The sequence below is a fragment of the Oncorhynchus mykiss genome, chromosome 14 (assembly GCF_013265735.2).
Source record: "Oncorhynchus mykiss isolate Arlee chromosome 14, USDA_OmykA_1.1, whole genome shotgun sequence".
In the NCBI taxonomy this organism is placed as follows: domain Eukaryota; kingdom Metazoa; phylum Chordata; class Actinopteri; order Salmoniformes; family Salmonidae; genus Oncorhynchus; species Oncorhynchus mykiss.
In genome coordinates, this window is record NC_048578.1 from 6,847,529 (window position 1) to 6,867,817 (window position 20,289).

Genomic DNA, 20,289 nt, shown 5'->3' on the forward strand with positions numbered 1-20,289 from the left:
ACAAGAGCTATATCTGTGTCTTTGAACATTGGATTACACAATGGTCATAAAGGCAATGGGTGAGACAAAACACCACACATTTTGTCTTTGTTAGGTATATCGATTTTCTTTTGTGCACATTGCTTATCAATTGCTTCTTATTTCAGTTCAAACAGAGGACAAAAAGCACTAAGTCCATTGTATAATCATTAGTACAGACAGTTGCAAACCGTTGCAATTTGCAAATAAAACTAGAGTTTATATTGGACAAATTCATGTAGGTCCTTCCCCGTTCGTTCAGTTTGCGTCTGTTTAAGAAACGTTTGAAAAAGAATCGCCTTAATGATTAAGGCCCCAGGTCTGTCTGGGCTTTGGCTCACTGAGCAGTCACTGACAGAGTAACACTGACCTCTGCTGGTAGCTGTGTAGCTCTGCTATATGTCAGTTCCTTTCATGACAACTAGAGGTCCTGCTTCTCTCATTGGTTTACTATTGTGATGAGGTGCAGACTGCATGCTCATCATTGCTTACAATCATTGTCTCAAAAGACAAGTTAACAATTAAAAGATATGTAGATCACATAAATGCACTCATTCACACACTAATAGCCTACTGTAAGTCAATTTAAAATCCAAGATGGCGTAGCAGTCAGGCGTCTTTGTCTTCGTCGTGTCCTGTGTATATATCTATCTTTTTATATATGTTTTCTTCGCATATATTTTTATATTTTTCTTAACCCCAACTTCAACATACTCTCCTGCAGCCCACCTCCGACTTATTTTTCTCCATATCTTCGGATACCTACCGCAAGCTATGAACCTCTTCACCTGGATCATCGCAGCTAGCTAGCTGCTATCCGATTGGCTTCTCCTGGCTAACGTCTCTCTCCCGAAGCAAGCACCAATTAGCCTGGAGCTAGCCTATGCTAGGCCCATCTCCCGGCTAGCTGAAGAGGTCCATCAACCACTCCTTTGGCTTCAATACCTATTTTGCCAATTGGCCTGGACCCCTTTTATTGCCGATACGGAGCCCCACCGATCCATCATGACTGGACTACCGAGGTAATCCGCCCGAGGGTTTTTTTCAAGAGGCTCCTCTGTCGCGACGTCCCCTGAATGCCCATCTGCTAGTCTGATAGCCACGACCCGCTAGCTGTCTAGAGCGTACCGGACTGTTAGCTGAAGAGGTACATCAACCAATTTCTTGGGCTACTATAGCTATTTTGCCAATTGGCCTGGATCTTTTTACTACACGGACCCCTGCTGATCCATCACGACTGGTCTGCCGACGTATCCGCACGAGGGGGTTACAACAGACTTCTTCCGTTGCGACGTCCCTCTAGTGATTATTAGTGATTATTGTCTTATTTCACTGTAGAGCCTACAGCCCTGCTCAATATGCCTCAGCTAACCCTCTTGTCCCACCTCCCACACATGCGGTGACCGGAGCTGGTTTAATTGATACCTCTCTCATCATCACTCAATGCCTAGGTTTACCTCCACTGTATTCACATCCTACCATATCTTTGTCTGTACATTTTTCATTGAATCTATTCCACCACGCCCAGAAACCTGCAACTTTTACTCTCTGTTCCGAACGTACTAGAAGACCAGTTCTCATAGCCTTTAGCTGTACACTTATCCTATTCTTCTGCTCCTCTGGTGATGTAGAGGTTAATCCAGGCCGTGCAGTGCCTAGCTCCGCTCCCATTCCCAGGTACTCTCATTTGTTGACTTCTGTAACCATAAAGCCTTGGTTTCATGCATGTTAACATTAGAAGCCTCCTCCCTAAGTTTGTTTTATTCACTGCTTTAGCACACTCTGCCAACCCGGATGTCCTAGCCGTGTCTGAATCCTGGCTTAGGAAGGCCACCAAAAACCCTAAAATTTCCATCCCTAACTATGACATTTTCCGACAAGATAGAACTGCCAAAGGGGGCGGAGTTGCAATCTACTGCAGAGATAGCCTGCAGAGTTCTGTATTGCTATCCAGGTCTGTGCCCAAACAATTTGAGCTTCTACTTTTAAAAATCCACCTGTCCAGAAACAAGTCTCTCAACATTGCCACTTGCTATAGACCTTCTTCTGCCCCCAGCTGTGCCCTGGACACCATATGTGAATTGATTGCCCCCCCATCTATCTTCAGAGCTCGTGCTGTTAGGTGACCTAAACTGGGACATGCTTAACACCCCAGCCTACAATCTAAGCTTGATGGCCTCAATCTCACACAAATTATCAATGAACCTACCAGGTACAACCCCAAATCCATAAACACAGGCACCCTCATAGATATCATCCTACCCAAACCTGCCCTCCAAATACACCTCTTCTGTGTTCAATCAGAATCTCAGCGATCACTGCCTCATTGCTTGCGTCCGTAATGGGTCTGCGGTCAAACAACCACCCCTCATCACTGTTAAACGCTCCCTAAAACACTTCAGAGAGCAGGCCTTTCTAATCGACCTGGCCCGGGTATCCTGGAAAGACATTGACCTCATTCCGTCAGTAGAGGATGCCTGGTTATTCTTTAAAAGTGCTTTCCTCACAATCTTAAATAAGCATGCCACATTCAAAAAAATGTAGAACCAGGAACAGATATAGCCCGTGGTTCACTCCAGACCTGACTGCCCTTAACCAGCACAAAAACATCCTGTGGCGTTCTGCATTAGCATCGAATAGCCCTCCACGATATGCAACTTTTCAGGGAAGTTAGGAATCAGTATACACAGGCAGTTAGGAAAGCAAAGACTAGCTTTTTCAAACAGAAATTTGCATCCTGCAGCGCAAACTCCAAAAAGTTCTGGGACACTGTAAAGTCCATGGAGAATAAAAGCACCTCCTCCCAGCTGCCCACTGCACTGAGGCTAGGAAACACTGCCACCACCGATAAATCCACAATAATTGAGAATTTCAATAAGCATTTTTCTACGGCTGGCCATGCTTTCCACATTGCCACCCCTACCCTGGTCAACAGCCCTGCACCCTCCACAGCAACTTGCCCAAGCCTCCCACATTTCTCCTTCACCCAAATCCAGATAGCTGATGTTCTGAGAGAGCTGCAAAATCTGGACCCCGACAAACGATATCTTAACCTCCATCCATAAGAGACAATACTGTGCAGCTGTATTCATAGACCTGGCCAAGGCTTTCGACTCTGTCAATCATCACATTCTTATTTGAAGACTCAACAGCCTTGTTTTCTCAAATGACTGCCTCGCCTGGTTCACCAACTACTTGTCAGACAGAGTTCAGTGTGTCAAATTGGAGAGTCGGCGCAAGAATTGAACCCTGTGGTACCCCCATAGAGACTGCCAGAGGTCCGGACCTCTGGCAGTCTCTATGGGGGTACCACAGGGTTCAATTCTCGGGCCGACTCTTTTCTCTGTATACATCAGTGATGTCGCTCTTGCTGCTGGTGATTCTCTGATCCACCTCTACGCAGACGATACCATTCTGTATACTTCTGGCCCTTCTTTGGACACTGTGTTATCTAACCTCCAGACTCCAGACTTCAATGCCATACAACTCTCCTTCCGTGGCCTACAACTGCTCTTAATTGCAAGTAAAACTAAATGCATGCTCTTCAACCGATCGCTACCAGCACCTGCCCGCCAGTCCAAAATCACTACTCTGGACGATTCTGACTTAGAATATGTGGACATCTACAGATACCTAGGTGTCTGGTTAGACTGTAAACTCTCCTTCCAGACTCACATCAAACATCTCCAATCCAAAATTAAATCTAGAATCGGCTTCCTATTTAGCAACAAAGCGTCCTTCACTCATGCTGCCAAACATACCCTCGTAAAACTGACCATTTTGTTGGAAAAGAAATTGTGCTGAATTGTGTATATAATATAATTTTGAAAATAAATATGTTGATGTTTATAGAAACCCCATTTTGTTTTGGTTATGATGACACCTTCTGGACATTTAGGTTCACCATTTAGAGCTGCATTTAATGGCAACATGACGCTAGTCAGAGGGTGGGAAGATGGCAGAAACTAATGTTCTGTTTGAAACTGATGGCGAGTCGGCTGAAGATGAGAGCACAGAGAGTGAGAATGAGTGGACTACAGCGGCTAAAAAGAAAGGAAACAAAAGAAGCCAAGTTGTATTTTTAGTCGGAGTGAGGATTTAGATCAGTGTTACCTGGGAGATCCAGATGAAGTCTCTCCCTTCTCATGTAAAGCTAGGCTTAATGAGATACCTTGTAAGAGCTTGGTGCACAAGCCCCTGCAGTTTTATAAATGCAAAAGATTTGGACATGTGTCACGTCTATGCAAGAGGGAAGAATATCGTGGGCCAGCTGAGGTTACAGTGCCTTCGGAAAGTATTCAGAACCCTTGACTTTTTACACATGTTTTTACTGTACAGCCTTCTTCAATGAAATTTACTGAAAAAAAACATTTCCTCAGCAATCTGATACCCCATAATGACAAAGCGATAACAGCTTTTTAGAATTATTTGCAAATATAATACAAACAAAAAACAGAAATACTTTAAGTATTCAGACAATTTGCTATGAAACTCGAAATTGAGATCCAGTGCATCCTGTTTCCATTGATCATCCTTGAGATGTTTCCACAAATTCATTGGAGTCCCACCTGTGGTAAATTCAATTGATTGGACATGATTTGGAAAGGCGCACACTCCTGCCTATCTATATAAGGTCCCACAGCTGACAGTGCACGTCAGAGCAAAAACCAAGCGTGAGGTCGAAGGAATTGTCCGTAGAGCTCTGAGACAGGATTATGTCGAGGCACAGATCTGGCGAAGGGTGCCAAAAAATGTATGCAGCATTGAAGGTCCCCAAGAACACAGTGGCCCCCATCATTCTTAAATGGAAGAAGTTTGGAACCACCAAGACTCTTCCTAGAGCTAGCCGCCCGACCAAGCTGAGCAATCGGGGGAGAAGGGCCTTGGTCAAGGAGGTGACCAAGAACCCGATAATCACTCTCACAGAGCTCCAGAGGTCCTCTGTGGAGATGGGAGAACCTTCCTGAAGGACAACCATCTCTGAAGCACTCCACCAATCAGGTCTTTATGGTAGAGTGGCCAGACGGAAGCCACTCCTCAGTAAAAGGCACATAACATCCTGCTTGGAGTTTGCCAAAAGGCACCTAAAGGACTCTCAGACTATGAGAAACAAGATTTTTTGGTCTGATGAAACCAAGATGGAACTCTTTGGCCTGCCAAGCGTCATGTCTGGAGGAAACCTGGCACCATTCCTACGGTGAAGCATGGTGGTGGCAGCATCATGCTGTGGGGATGTTTTTGAGCGACAGGGACTGGGAGACTAGTCAGGATCGAGGGAAAAATGAACGGAGCAAAGTAATGGTTGGGAGCTGCGCAGTTGAATGGCTTTGCTAACATGTCCCATATGTAAAGGAATAAGGTGATAGAATACCCCCCCCCCCTCCCCCCATACGCACACACTCAAACAAGGTGCATGGCAGGTGGACTCCTGAGGTAGGGTAATGGTGTGTGTAAAATATTCATATGGCCTATGGAAAAAGAAAATATTTAATCCCAGTCTGTCTGCAAGGTGGCTCTCTGTCTATTTTGATTCCAGGACCAGGCTGTGACATTCAGTGGAACTATGTGACAGTACCTCCAAACTCAACAGAAGCTTGGAGAACTGTGTCTTTTACTCTGTTCATCACTACCAGAGCCACAGTATTCCTTAGAGGAATACCAAAGAAGAGAGTTTTTAAGTGTTGGGTTGTTTACTCTGTCTATTTTAGGAAGTAACAAAGAGATCAACAAAACCAACACCAGCTGGCTAGCACTGCTTTATCTTTCCACTTCAGTATGTTACAAGCTCAGTGTTGTGGCTGGTGCTGCATTGCCGCCTGAATGTTGCTGCCCTGCCTGACACATCTGATCAGACACACTGTTTTGTATTCCTTGCCACCCTCCTGTGCATTCCATGGAGATGGAGAGAGAGAGAAGTGAGAGAAAAAGTGTGTGTGCTTCTCCTGTGGAGGATGTGGTGGATCTAAAGTGCTGTCATATCACTTTCACGGAGCCAGAGAGACAGGGGGCAGAGGGAATGGGAAGGAACGACAGGGGGGGGGTGGATGACTCTTGCATATCCCAAAAATTTCACTTATCATTACCTTCCTCTTTCTATCTTCGCCTCCTTCCTCCCCTCCCAGCTCCCCCCCCCCCCTTATATTGTGACATGCCAGGACATAATCTGCAGCAAGATCTACTGTTCCTGACGTTTTCTGCGAACCAAATGCAGATTTTCTCCCCAACAAGGCAGTTCAAGATATCCTACAATTCTTTATTTCAATTTTACACACGCAGCCACATTAGAACACTGGCCTGAAATACCTCTGATTGAGTCGGTTTTGTCTGCCGTAGAGTAGGAAGTGCTGCTCATTCTCTCGTTCACCCGACCCACGGTGCCTACATAGTCTTTCTTCTCTGACCTTCCACGTTTCTCCCTCCTCTTGCTCTCCCTCAATGTCCTTTAACGCTCTGGTCCTTTGTCAACCTTTGCTGTTCTTGTTTGTATCATCCTAGAGACCTCGACACATTTTACGATGAGGAAGAGGAACGGCCGTTTTTAAATATTTTTGGAATGATTCCACGGTGTGGAAACACTGAATATGTAAGGCCCCACCACACTAACCTAATGGCTCTCCACTTAACGTGCCTAGAGTGGCTTAGCGTTTCACTGTGCTGAACCGCTTTCATACTGAATTTAATTGTACTTTATTTCTCCCCAAGTACGAATACAAACACGGATACAACGCTTTCAACATTTTCATGTACACACTTAGCACATATTTTTCTATCTAAAACTTAAAAGGGTTCTTTGGCTGTGCTCGTAGGAGAACCGATTGAAGAACCCTTTTTGGTTTCTGGTAAAAAAAAAAACTTTGGGGTTCCATGTAGAACCCTATCCACAGAGGGTTTTACCTGGAACCAAAAAGGGTTCTCATATGCGGACAGCCGAAGAACACTTTTGGAACCCTTTTTTCTAAGAGTGTTCACTGAATAGCAGGGGAAGAAGATCGTTTGAATGTGTCTGGCTGTCTATTCTGTCTATTTCAGGAAGTAACAAAGAGATCAACAAAACCAACACCAGCTGGCTAGCACTGCTTTATCTTTCCACTTCAGTATGTTACAAGCTCAGTGTTGTGGCCCTGTTGTCGTGTGCTAGAGTAGCTGGTGCTGCATGGCCGCCTGAATGTTGCTGCCCTGCCTGACATGTCTGATCAGACACGCACTGTTTTGTATTCCTTGCAAACCTCCTGTGCATTCCAGGGAGATGGAGAGAGAAAGAGAGTGTGTGCTTCTCTTCTATGTGAGGGTGGATCTAAAGTGCTGTCATATCACTTTCACTGAGCGGGAGAGACAGGGGGCAGAGGGAATGGGAAGGAACGACAGGGGGGGGGGGGGGGTGGATGACTCTTGCATATCCCGAAAACGTCACTTATCATTACCTTCCTGTTTCTATCTTCACCTCCTTCCTCCCCTCCCAGCTCCTCTGCCTCTTCCTCCATTCCTCCCCCTCTCTCTCTCGCTCTCTCTCTCTCCTGTTCTGATTGATTACCGTTGCTGAGGGAGCAGTGTGTTTAATGAGAGTGCTGCCCTAATGACTGTTATTGGCATTTATGCTTGTTGGCCTTAGAGAAGTCCTCGCTGCTGTAAATAGTTTTCTTTAGTAAAGTCATGCCGGGAATTTCAATAAGCTCTAGTCGATACACAGGACCATACCGTAGCAGTCCTGCCAGTACAGGACAGGAAGTCTAATAGGGATCACAGAGGTGTGTATGCTATGACGCTAATGGTCCTTTGTGATTTCAGGTCATTTTGTGTGGTTTCACTTCCTCATTTCTGTCGCTCATTTGGTAGGGCATGCATGGCGCTTGCAACGCCAGGATAGTGTGTGTGATTCCTGGGAACACCTGTACATAAATGTACACAGGTATCACTGAGTCGCTTTAAATCAGAGGCGGATGCTAAATGAAATCTATTTGGATTATATTATTACAATGCCAAAGTATTGGCATGGGTGTGTGGGTACTAGTGATCCCATGGGGTCTCCTGTAAATCAGAATGCCAGTGTTCTAATGTGTGTGAAAGCACTCCTGGTCTAATATTCATTTCTGTGTTTGAGAGCACTCCCTGGTCGTCCCATGTGGTTTTGTGTGTGTGATAACACAGGAGGTTTATTGTGGTCCCAGGCAGTCCCTTGTGTATCAGGTCAGTGGTGACAGAACGATGAGCAACACTCCAGACATGTATGGCTCAGTGTATCTGTACGTGTATCAGCACTCTGCACACACACGATAGCACATACCCACTTGAAATACGAGTACACAGACACTATGCACATGTATACGCACACTGCATACGCACAGACACAAGCAACACGCACACAAGCGCGCGCCAAGCCAGTCATGTGTGAGATAATCCCAAAACCACTCACAACAGGCAGACGGCGTGTCTGCAGAATAGCAAGAGGGGCTGAGAAGAGCCCCCTCCCCTTTCTCACTTCATATCTCTTTCTCTCTCTTCGTTTCTCACTCAGCTGCTTCTTGCATTACCTAGAGTCAAATTCTCATATGATCTTTTCATCAAACTGAATATATATCTTTCTCTCCTCCATTCCTTCTGCACCCCTCTTCCCTCTCTCCTCGAGGGTTTCTTCCCTCTCTCCTCCCGGGCTTTCAGCTTTCCCCTGTGAGGTAGAGGGAGATTGTGTCTGGCTTCTTGTTCCTCTGTAAGCAACAGTGTGTTCATCTCCCCACGAGGCAGACAAAGAGAGGAAGAGACGGAGAGGGAAAAAGAGGGGGAGTATCAGGCGTATGTAAAGAGAAAATGGGGAGAGTGTGAAAGGAATTGATAGAATGACAGGAAGCCAGTGACAGAGAGAGAGTAAGAGAGAGTAAGAGAGGGATAGTGTGTGAGAGAAAAAGAGAGAGAGCGAGAAAGAGAGAGCGACAGATGGCTGTAAACCCAGGGGTGTCAGTGTTGCCATACAGACAAAGGTAGCTCCGTAGTGCATTTGCTCTCTCTCTCTCTCTCTCTCTCATTCACACACACACTTACACACACAGGCATTACAACTGCGTAGGTGTCAGACGGAAGAGGAATGACACTGGCTGGCACACAGAGTAGCCTCATGTTCATATCTTAACGGAATCAGTTGTACCACACTCACACACTCAATCAATCGCACACACAAACCCAGTGTGCGGCCGTAAACATGGGTCTCGTCATGGGGACCTTTTCCATGCAATCCAATAAGCAGGATCGGACCTATCGGAAAGGTAAGACCTCCGTTGTTTATTCTCAGAGTTGTAAGCGGATCCAGTTCACTGTGGGTGTGAGAGACTTGGTCGTAGGTGTAGGTACTCCACTTACGTGAGTGTGTGTGGGCTACATTACGCACGTGAGTTTGCCTGCATATGTACTGGTATCCATTAGTGTCTGTATCCATTTGTGATGGGTTGTTTATGCGTATGGCGTTACATGTACATTGTGCGAGTGAATATGCAAATAAACATTGGATACCGGAGGAGAGCAAAGTTACAGTGAGGAAAACCAACTTAGTTCTCAAGTGCTAGCGTGTGTGTGTGTGTGTGTGTGTGTGTGTGTGTGTGTGTGTGTGTGTGTGTGTGTGTGTGTGTGTGTGTGTGTGTGTGTGTGTACACAGCACTCTGCTAAGGTAAATAGAGGTTCCCGATGTCTATAAAAGGTGATGCTATTCACTAGCCTCAACGTCTCTCCTTCTGTTCATTGAAGCAGCACCTGTGTACTGTCTGTTTGTGCGAGCACACACCTGTCTGTGTGTGCTTGAGTGTGTATTAGTCTGTCTGTTTGTCTTTAGGTTATAGGGGCGCCTTTCTAGTCCTCAGAAGGGGGCCGGACAAGAAGAATCCTTTGAGATGCTGTGTTGAGGAAATCACTGTAATCGGTCAGCCATTGCCTGTGGTGTGTCTACTGATGTCCAGACTGACTCTGTCACACACCAGTGGACCCAGAACTAAAGCGCATAGAACTCCCAGACGTAGAGCTATAAAATACTAGAGCAACAGGAACTAGGTCTACAAGGGCATTATCCATTACAATAAAGACACTGTCCATGATCTATTCCTCTATTTAATCAACACAGCTGAAACGGTACAGTTTCTACAGAGTTGGACTAGCAGTACAGAACATGTCATAACATGCTTACAGAACCTCCGCTTCAACTTCCAAGACGTCGCGTCAGTGTGGGAGTCCCAAAAGGCCGGAGAGATAGAGGTGAACAGAGGTTTGTAATGAGAGGGGGATAGAAAGAGAGGTAGAGTAAGAGGGAGGTGACAGAGTATAGGTAAAAGGGGGAAGAAGAGTGATTAAGATGGAGAGAGGTAAAGAAAGGAAAGAGGTTAACAGAGGTAGATAGAGGTGGAGAAAGAGGTGGTTAACATGGGTAGATAGAGGTGGAGAAAGAGAGGTGGTTAACATGGGTAGATGGACAGAGAGGTGGAGAAAGAGAGGAGGTTAACATGGGTAGATAGAGGAGAGTAACATGGGGGGGGGGGGGGGGGGGGGGATTTTTTTGTTGTTGAAAGTGATCATGAGATAAAAACGGCTGCATTGAACCTTTAACGGAGGGAGGGAGAGAGAGGGGGAGAGAGGTGGAGAAAGAGGAGATTAGCAAAGGTCAGGCTGAGAGATGAAGAGACATTATTCAGTACAGCAGGAGATCATAGCTCTGCTGTTGCTTCTGTGGAGCCTCTGGGAACGATGATCCTTTGTCTTCTGTCACCTCACAACACACTATTTCCAATAAGAATGATTTCCCCAGAGATGATAATAACAAAAATCCATAACATCAGCTAGGTTGTGACAGATTTCCATGCGAATATTCAAAAATACCAGAGTGGGCACACTATATTTCTTGTGGGAAAACCATCAGTAGAGTTGAAAATACGATGGAAACCCATTTTAAATGAACTTGTATTTTTTTATTCGACACATGGGAATTCAACCACAAAAGGTATTTTTACGTGCGCTCCATCGTCACGCACAACCTTTCATCTGCAAGTCAACTTGATGGAAACACATCTCTGGTGGAAAAAAATGTGTATATTATATTTATGCGGCATATAGAATATTCACATGAACATTTTTCCCCCAATTGGATGGAAACCGAGCTATAAAGAAATTATTCCACCCGTCCACCCCTCTCTTACTCTATCAAAAATGTCCTCATCCCCCTTCTCTCTTTCTCTCACCCCATCTTACTCTGTATTCAATCTCTCTCGCTCTCTCTCTCTCTCTCTCTCTCTCTCTCTCTCTCTCTCCGCCCCTTCTCTCTGCCTCGCTCTGTCTTTGAGGTCTGATAGGGACGTCCACGCTGCGTGCTCCCCTAAAGCTGATCTCAGGCTTTGAAGCGTTTGGGCTAATCAGGTAGAGTGAATGTGGGTCTATCTAGGGTAGAGTTTGTGGGTGTGTCTTTGGGTTAATATCCCCCTCAGACACAGACTGAAGAGGCTACAGCAGCAGCATTAGAGGAGCAACACATCTCCTCTGTGCTTCTAAAGCTTAATCAGTTACGCCCTCACCAACACCCCCCCCCCCCCCCCCCCCCCCCACACATCAAAAGACACCCACCAAAAGGAGCAATTAGAACTGCCAAATAGCTTTACTAGACACATGGCTCTATCCAGGGGTGATCATCCATTGCCCACAGCACTGTGCCTGTGTGTGTCTTTGTGTGTGTATGTGTATTTGCCGGTGTCTGTGCTTAATGAAGTTTTTAGTATTTAATTAGCTTGATGTGCGATTGTTTGAGTGGTTGCCAAGTTTAAATTCACTCTCTTCCACGATATTTGCCACGGTTTACGTTTTCAGTTTCCTTTCCTTTCATATCCAATCCCAGAGGAGGCTGAGTGCCCAGAGTCTGACATAGAGCCAGGCTTGTTCAATGATGTAAGAAGCACCCTGATTAAAGCTGGTCTGCTGAAACATGTTTTGGTTTAATGATAAAGAAACACTTTCTATTAAAATGTCATTATAGAAATCACTTGTGGTGTTCCGCAAGGTTTGATTTTGGGTCCGGTACGGTTGAGTTTATATATGTTACCCCTTGGGCCGTTATCGGAAAGCACTGCATTGATTTTCACTGCTACGTCGACGATACACACCTTCCCATTTCTGTGTCACCAGAGGATTTTATCTCCATGGATAAATTATTAGACTGTATTAGTCATTTATATACTTGGACGGCTCACAACTGCCTCCAGATAAATCAAGACAAGACCGAAGTAATTATTATTGGAGCCAAAGCACAGAGAGAGAATCTGGCCGCACATTTTAATTCACGGTAAATAACGATAAAACACCAGGTAAAAAAAACCTAGGTGTCATTTTAGATTCTGAACTCAATTTCGAATCACACATCAGGAATGTGACCAAAATAGCTTTTTACCACCTGAGTTTCTCTCTCAGGCCGTTTCTCTCTCAGGCTGATACAGAGAGACTCATCCATGTTTTTATTACAAGCAGGCTTGACTACTGTAATGCTCTCCAGTCTGGTCTACACAAGAAATCCATTGGTCAACTGCAAAACATACAGAATGCTGCAGCACGGGTACTGACCAAGACCAGATGGAGAGCACACAGTACACTGGTTTTAAGGTCTCTTCACTGGCTGCCTGTGAGTTTTAAGATTCCTTGATTGCTTTTCAAATCAATGCTTGATTGTGCACCCTAATACATATCAGATATGCTTTAAGTGTTGTACCCAGTAGGTCCCTCAGGTCCTCAGGTACTGGCCTTTTAACTATTCCAAAGCCTAGGACTAAGAGGCATGGAGAGGCAGCCTTTAGTTGTTATGCCCCCTGCCTCTGGAATAGCCTGCCAGAGACTCTGAGGGGAGACAAAACTGTGGACATGTTTAAAATAATTCTTAAAACACGCCTTTTTAGCTTTGCTTTTCCTCTGGGTACTTTTTTAGTCTAACAATTTTTATTCTTCTTCTGTTTTTCATCTTCTTCTGTTTGTTTTATGTTTTTATTTTCATCGTTTTTTATTTCATTTTTTTTCCCCTGTGAAGCGCATCGCGTTGCATTCATGGCTGAAATGTGCAACGTAAAGAAAGCTCGATTTGATTCGGTGGTCCCCGGGGAGAGTGGCTAAACACAGTATCTCCGACATGCCCGGGGAAGATGACCGGCAGACATTTTAGATTTCGAAAAATGATGCTGATTTGCTTTAATAATAACAGATTAGGGACACCCTGAATTATTCAAACACCCTAAATTTCAAGACGGAACTTCTAAGAGCGACGTCCCCAGCCCGGTGTTATTGTAATGAGCTGTGTGCTATAACATAGGTGTGGTGATTGATAGATGGCTTCATTGAAATGACAGAAGTGATACATGACATAGCTGCACTGTATGGTTCTGACACATACCATAACACTCATATTAATACTTCATGATTTAAAACATGCCTGTGGTGTTTTTCACCCCCGTTGTGCCGCTATACGTTTATCTTGTATGTGTTTCTGTATGCTTGAGTGATTATAGCTGTGTGTTTTAGTAGCTGGGGGGGGATATATGACGATATATGACGTGTCACTGTAAATGGCTGTGGCCATGACGATTATGATGTGAAGAGAGGCTTACGTGACTGCCCTAAACAGCAGGAGGTCAATGAGTCATGGTGTAGCTCAAACTGAGTTTTGCCCTTCAACTGAACTGTGTGTGTGTGTGTGTGTGTGCTGTCATCTCTAAGTTATGTGTGTGGTATCTCTTCATATGTGCCCTTATCCCCAACAGACCCATAGATTGACTGTCAGAATTGCTTTCCTCCCTGCTCCCACTCCCAACCCCACAAACAAATGAGAGAGCAAATCAGAATGGGAGGAGATGCTGTTCTGAAACCGAGTCCCCAGTCTGTCACAGCAGCGGGAGCAGAGAAATCACATCAGCCCCAGTTAGCCGAGAATATAAGCAAAGCGTGTCAAAGTATGGTGGCTCCCTTTCTCTCTGTCTCCCTCTCTGTCTTTCTCAGGGCGTTGGTGACAGATAAATGGGACTGGGATTCTGAATCAACCTGTGTTCAGCTACCTCTGCATTGCTTGCTCGTCGGGTTTTCAGGCTGCGTATCTGTCAAGCAACTACTGATGTGAAAAGGGGTTTTGTAAAATACATTTGATTGATTGACTGAATGAGATTTGAGATGGAAGGAAGGTTGATCATCTCTATGCTGGTAGAGACAAAGCCAGGTCTGAGACTCTGAGAGATACAGAGATACTGCTCTCTGTCTGAGCAGCAAGACTCGTCTTTTGGACTGTGAGTCAAAGGAAGAGATATTGATGTGAAATTGGTATTCTGAAGATAATGTTGAGGGCTCATGACGTCTGTGCTGGGAGAGATTAAAAAAACAAAGAGGGTTGGAAAGGAATGCATAACATGAAATTGATAGTCTGAAGAGATGTGTTCATGACTGAAAGCTTTTGAAGTATATCCTGCTAAATATATACTGTGTCCATTTTTGAAGACCGTGAAGTAAATTAATTGATATTGATGCAGAATAGATTTTCTGAGGATATAATGTACGATATCTACCCAGATGGAGATGCATATCTAAGGACTGATATCTACCCAGGTGGAGATACATATCTGAGGACTGATATCTACCCAGATGGAGATACATATCTGAGGACTGATATCTACCCAGGTGGAGATACATATCTGAGGACTGATATCTACCCAGATGGAGATACATATATGAGGACTGATATCTACCCAAGTGGAGATACATATCTGAGGACTGATATCTACCCAGGTGGAGATGCATATCTGAGGATTGATATCTACCCAGGTGGAGATACATATCTGAGGACTGATATCTTCCCAGGTGGAGATACATATCTGAGAACTGATATCTACCCAGGTGGAGATACATATCTGAGAACTGATATCTATCCAGGTGGAGATACATATCTGAGGACTGATATCTACCCAGGTGGAGATACATATCTGAGGACTGATATCTACCCAGGTGGAGATACATATCTGAGGACTGATATCTACCCAGGTGGAGATACATATCTGAGGACTGATATCTACCCAGGTGGAGATACATATCTGAGGACTGATATCTACCCAGGTGGAGATACATATCTGAGGACTGATATCTACCCAGGTGGAGATACATATCTGAGGACTGATATCTACCCAGGTGGAGATGCATATCTGAGAACTGATATCTACCCAGGTGGAGATACATATCTGAGGACTGATATCTACCCAAGTGGAGATACATATCTGAGGACTGATATCTACCCAAGTGGAGATACATATCTGAGGACTGATATCTACCCAGGTGGAGATACATATCTGAGGACTGATATCTACCCAGGTGGAGATACATATCTGAGGACTGATATCTACCCAGATGGAGATGCATATCTGAGGACTGATATCTACCCAGATGGAGATGCATATCTGAGGACTGATATCTACCCAGGTGGAGATACATATCTGAGGACTGATATCTACCCAGGTGGAGATACATATCTGAGGACTGATATCTACCCAGGTGGAGATGCATATCTGAGAACTGATATCTACCCAGGTGGAGATAAATATCTGAGGACTGATATCTACCCAGGTGGAGATGCATATCTGAGGACTGATATCTACCCAGGTGGAGATACATATCTGAGGACTGATATCTACCCAGGTGGAGATGCATATCTGAGGACTGATATCTACCCAGGTGGAGATACATATCTGAGGACTGATATCTACCCAGATGGAGATGCATATCTGAGGACTGATATCTACCCAGATGGAGATGCATATCTGAGGACTGATATCTACCCAGGTGGAGATACATATCTGAGAACTGATATCTACCCAGGTGGAGATGCATATCTGAGGACTGATATCTACCCAGGTGGAGATACATATCTGAGGACTGATATCTACCCAGGTGGAGATACATATCTGAGAACTGATATCTACCCAGGTGGAGATGCATATCTGAGGACTGATATCTACCCAGGTGGAGATGCATATCTGAGAACTGATATCTACCCAGGTGGAGATGCATATCTGAGGACTGATATCTACCCAGGTGGAGATACATATCTGAGGACTGATATCTACCCAGGTGGAGATACATATCTGAGAACTGATATCTACCCAGGTGGAGATACATATCTGAGGACTGATATCTACCCAGGTGGATATCTACCCGAAAGGAATGGAATGGATTCATTTGAAATGTGTTTTTTTTGTGTGAAGAGAAGTCTCAAGGCTCACAAAATCTAACTTGATAAAGGGAAGAGATGCACGTAGATGTGAAATCATTGGTCTTAAGGGGAAATGAGTGTTTCTGGGGTTTGAGGGATGAGTTTGACTGACTTCATCTTCATTGAGATCGGTATGTTTGTCCCCTACTGTCCCCCTTTTCTTGCCATTCCCAGATTCTCTCTCCTAAGTCACGTGTTTCCATACCTCCTCTGTCTCTCTGTCTTTTCCGTTCTTTCTCATCTCCTGTTCTGCCTGATTCTTCTTCCTCGCTCTCACTCTCTTTCGCTCTCTCTCTCTCTCTCTCTTTTGCTCTTTCTTCTTCCTCAGTCTTTTTCTTTCATCTCGACAGGGACCTTAATAAACAGTGTAGCTGTTTCTCAATCTGCCCGCAGGGATTCAACAAGCTTTTCAGAGGCACATACAATAACACACACACACACACACACGCACACACGCACAATTTGGCACTCCCATTACGACAGACACACACACACATTACGACACACACGCACACAATATGACACACACACAATACGACACACACACACTCTTTATGGGTGTTCCTCCTCCTTTCAGTAAAATGGTTACTAGCAAGAAAAACTATTATGTGTACCTCAGGGAAATGACTTTCCCTGTCATTGTTGAGTTAGAGAGATGGAGCAGGAGATAACAACTTGCCCAGGAGTGTTAAGTTAGGCTACACCTTGAGGAAGTAGTGTGGAGTGGGAGTTACTGTAGAGAGAGATAGAGAGATTTCTAGATAAAGGAATATAATGAAAGATAGAGGTGGAGACGGTTTCCTTGGAGGGATGAAGAGAGAGAGAGAGAGAACGGTAGAGAGAAAGACAGACTTGAAAGAGGAGAGCAGAGCCCACTAAAGTATTTGTGTTTTAGCGCTGAACCTCTTTCTATTTTCTGAACATGATGAGTGGTAGTGGACATGGGTCATGATGCATACCGTACGTGGTCGCAGAGGACACATGCTGCTGTACTCCTCAGAGACCTGGCTGCACTGTGATCATACATTCCTTTCTGTTCACACCTGGGGACAGAACGCACAGTACAGAAGGCATAGAGCGCACGCACACGTGTGTGACACTGCACAGGATATCACACAATAAATCACACGTTACAGTTTTTTTGCAACCCATAGGACCCATTTCTCGATACTTAGGTCACCGTTTCAAAACTCTTCTCACAGTGTGCACAACAGCAGTCTATGTGGGCTAAACTGTGGATCATTTTTTCATTGCTTTGGTACAAAATGCATTCAATGGCTACATCTTTCAAATTTCATGAATTCTTTTCTCACTCGGACACGACCACCAGCACAAACTCTATGTACCTACAGGCCAATTAGCACATGTTTACATACTCTTTTCAGAACCGTTAAACTTAAGTTCAAAATCTAACATAACACAAAACTGATTAAGACAGCAATTTGCTACATTTCTACAGTAATACTGTATTGAAATATATTCCACATCTAAAACATGAAATGCTATCAAAACAATTAGACCAACCACAGCTGATTCCCATTGTAGCTGAACACCCAGGTGTTAGTCTTTCAATTTCATTGCCATCTATACAAAAGGAGACATCTTAGGAATAATGCTGAACTGTAATGTAAACATGGTACCCAGCCAGCGATAGAGAAGTGGCTGACAGAGGAAGAAGAGTGGCTGGGAGAGGGAGAGGAGTATGTATGCGTGGTGGAAGAGGACTTGAGAGGAAGATCAAGAGCTGTAGTCTCAGATGAGATTAGGGCTACTATAATTGATCATGTAATAAATCATGGTCCATCAATGAGAGAGGCTGGTCTGAGAGTGCAGCCAAATCTGCAACGCTCAACAGTGGCATCTATTGTGAGACATGGATGGCAAAACAACAGGTACGATGTGCATTCTGCAAGGGCATCTGACTGAACTGCACATTACAGATGTCAATTGAGCAAAGCCTTCAAACCCACTTGTGTGTAATTGTTTTTGTATTTCTGCTTAGGACCCAACGGTTGCTTCCCACAGGCGGGAGAGGTAGGATTTTCACTGCTGTGCAGGAAACTGCAATCGTTGATATGGTCGTCAGAAACAATGGCATAGAACTCACAGAGATTCGGGACAGAGTGTTGGCAGACAACGATGCATATGGAAATATTCACAATGTAAGCATAACTATTTCTAGAGTCCAGAAACAACATCAAGTCAGGATGAAGCAGTTGTACACTGTCCCCTTTGAGGGGAACTCTGAACGAGTCAAGCAACTCAGGAACCAATACGTCCAGGTAAGATGACTATAAAATACAGAACTGGTTTTGAACAAAACCAAACAGGGCAGAGGCACACAATGGCATGTTTTTAGGTATAATGTAAACTACCGTGATAGCCTAACTCTTATGTTGCCATGTGGATTTATTTTAGAGAGTCATGGAGATTGAAGCCAGGCAAACACCCCACGTATTCATCTTTGTGGATGAGGCTGGTTTCAACTTGGCCAAAACACGGCGGCGAGGAAGGAATGTGATTGGGAAAAGAGCCGCAGTTCATGTCCAGGGCCAGAGGGGTGACAACATCACAATGTGTGCAGCAATATCCTCTGATGGATGGCTGTTACACAAACCACTAATTGGGCCATACAACACCGAGCGTCTCATTACATTCCTGGATGACCTCTATGGAAGGTTGTGCCAGGTGAGGAAAGGGTTGCAGCGAGGCGAAATCGGCCAACGTTTGTAATTGTATGAGACAACGTGACATTTCACCACTCCCATGCAGTCACAGAGTGGTTTTACAGCCCATCCCAGGATGGTGTCACGTTTCCTCCTTCCTTACTCTCCATTCCTCAAACCCATAGAGGAATTATTTTTCTCATGGAGGTGGAAGGTTTATGACCACCATCCACATGATCAAATGTCCCTCCTGGACGCAATGAATGCTGGATGCCTGGACAAATCTGCAGAAGACTGCCAGGGGTGGACCAGGCCAATAGATTAGTTCCTAGGTGTGTTGCCCAAGATGACATGAGATGTGATGTGGATGAGAACCTGTGGCCAAATGCAGAAAACAGGGTTGACTAGCACTGCTACTGTATCTGTATTGGTAGATGGTGTATATACAAATTCTTGTATTTTGGAATCACTCAATGCCAGAAAATGCCGTAAAACATATTGAAGCACATTGCATCATGTCTGATTCATTCCTGTAACATATACTGCAGTGAATTCTAAACAGTAGACAGCTGTCATTCTTGTTTTGTAAAGACATTTTACAAAAGAATACGTTGAGCAATGCTAACTGTTGTTGGTGTTTTTTAGGTCATTGTTTTGTGAGTGTCAAGGTGTGCACGTTGGGTGACGGAAGAATGAGTTGATTTGAGACATGTATGAAGTGTTTTGGTCGTTTTAGTGCATTTGGGATGTGAAATTAACTGCTGTGCCAAGCTGAAAGTTGATTAGGAGAACTATGTGAAGAGTTTGGAAAAAGTGACCTACAGTAAGTACTGAGAAATGGGTCCTAGCGATGATTTAAAAAAAAAACTGTAACATATCATGATCCCCCCTTCTCTCCACCTTGCTCCCTAACGCCTGTCTATTACACTTTTCTTTCTCTACATCCTCTCTCCCCTTCTCTTCCTGTTTCTCTTCCCTTTAATTTAAGTCCATCACCTCCTCATCCTCCTCCTTTTCCTCTCCCACCCTTTCCTCACACTCCTTCTCCCCCTCCACCTCCCTTCCTCTCGCTCTCCTCCTTTCTGTCTCCCTCTTCTCTCTCCTAGTGTGCGTTTTATAGATTAATGTATGTACTGGGGGATGTGATGATGCATGAACTGGGTGATAAGTGAGATGGTTGATGGATTGGAGGGCTGTGTGTGCTTCATGTACAAGCTATGATGGCTGGGGGTGGGGGAGAAAGAGGCAGGAGAAGATGTGACACAGGTCTCTGTTCACTTGAGAATTATTTGTGTGTGTGTCTGTGAAGGTGTTTGTGTGGCAGTATGATTATGTATGAAATCAATTTCGTTAACTTAAATA

At 44.6% G+C, this 20,289-nt stretch overlaps 1 protein-coding gene across 2 annotated transcripts in view; it reads left to right on the forward strand.

Annotated features, from left to right (window-relative positions):
* Positions 1-20,289, forward strand: part of LOC110488650 (Kv channel-interacting protein 1) — a 41,306-nt gene that overhangs the window by 2,309 nt on the left and 18,708 nt on the right. The window contains exon 1 of one of the 2 annotated variants that reach the window (XM_036942764.1): positions 8,768-9,272. The exons of the other annotated variant lie outside the window; for it this stretch is intronic. Coding sequence (XP_036798659.1) covers positions 9,209-9,272 — 64 coding nt within the window. The 5' untranslated portion in view covers positions 8,768-9,208. Of the gene's footprint in view, positions 1-8,767; positions 9,273-20,289 lie in introns of those variants that run through there. 2 annotated transcript variants of the gene reach the window in all.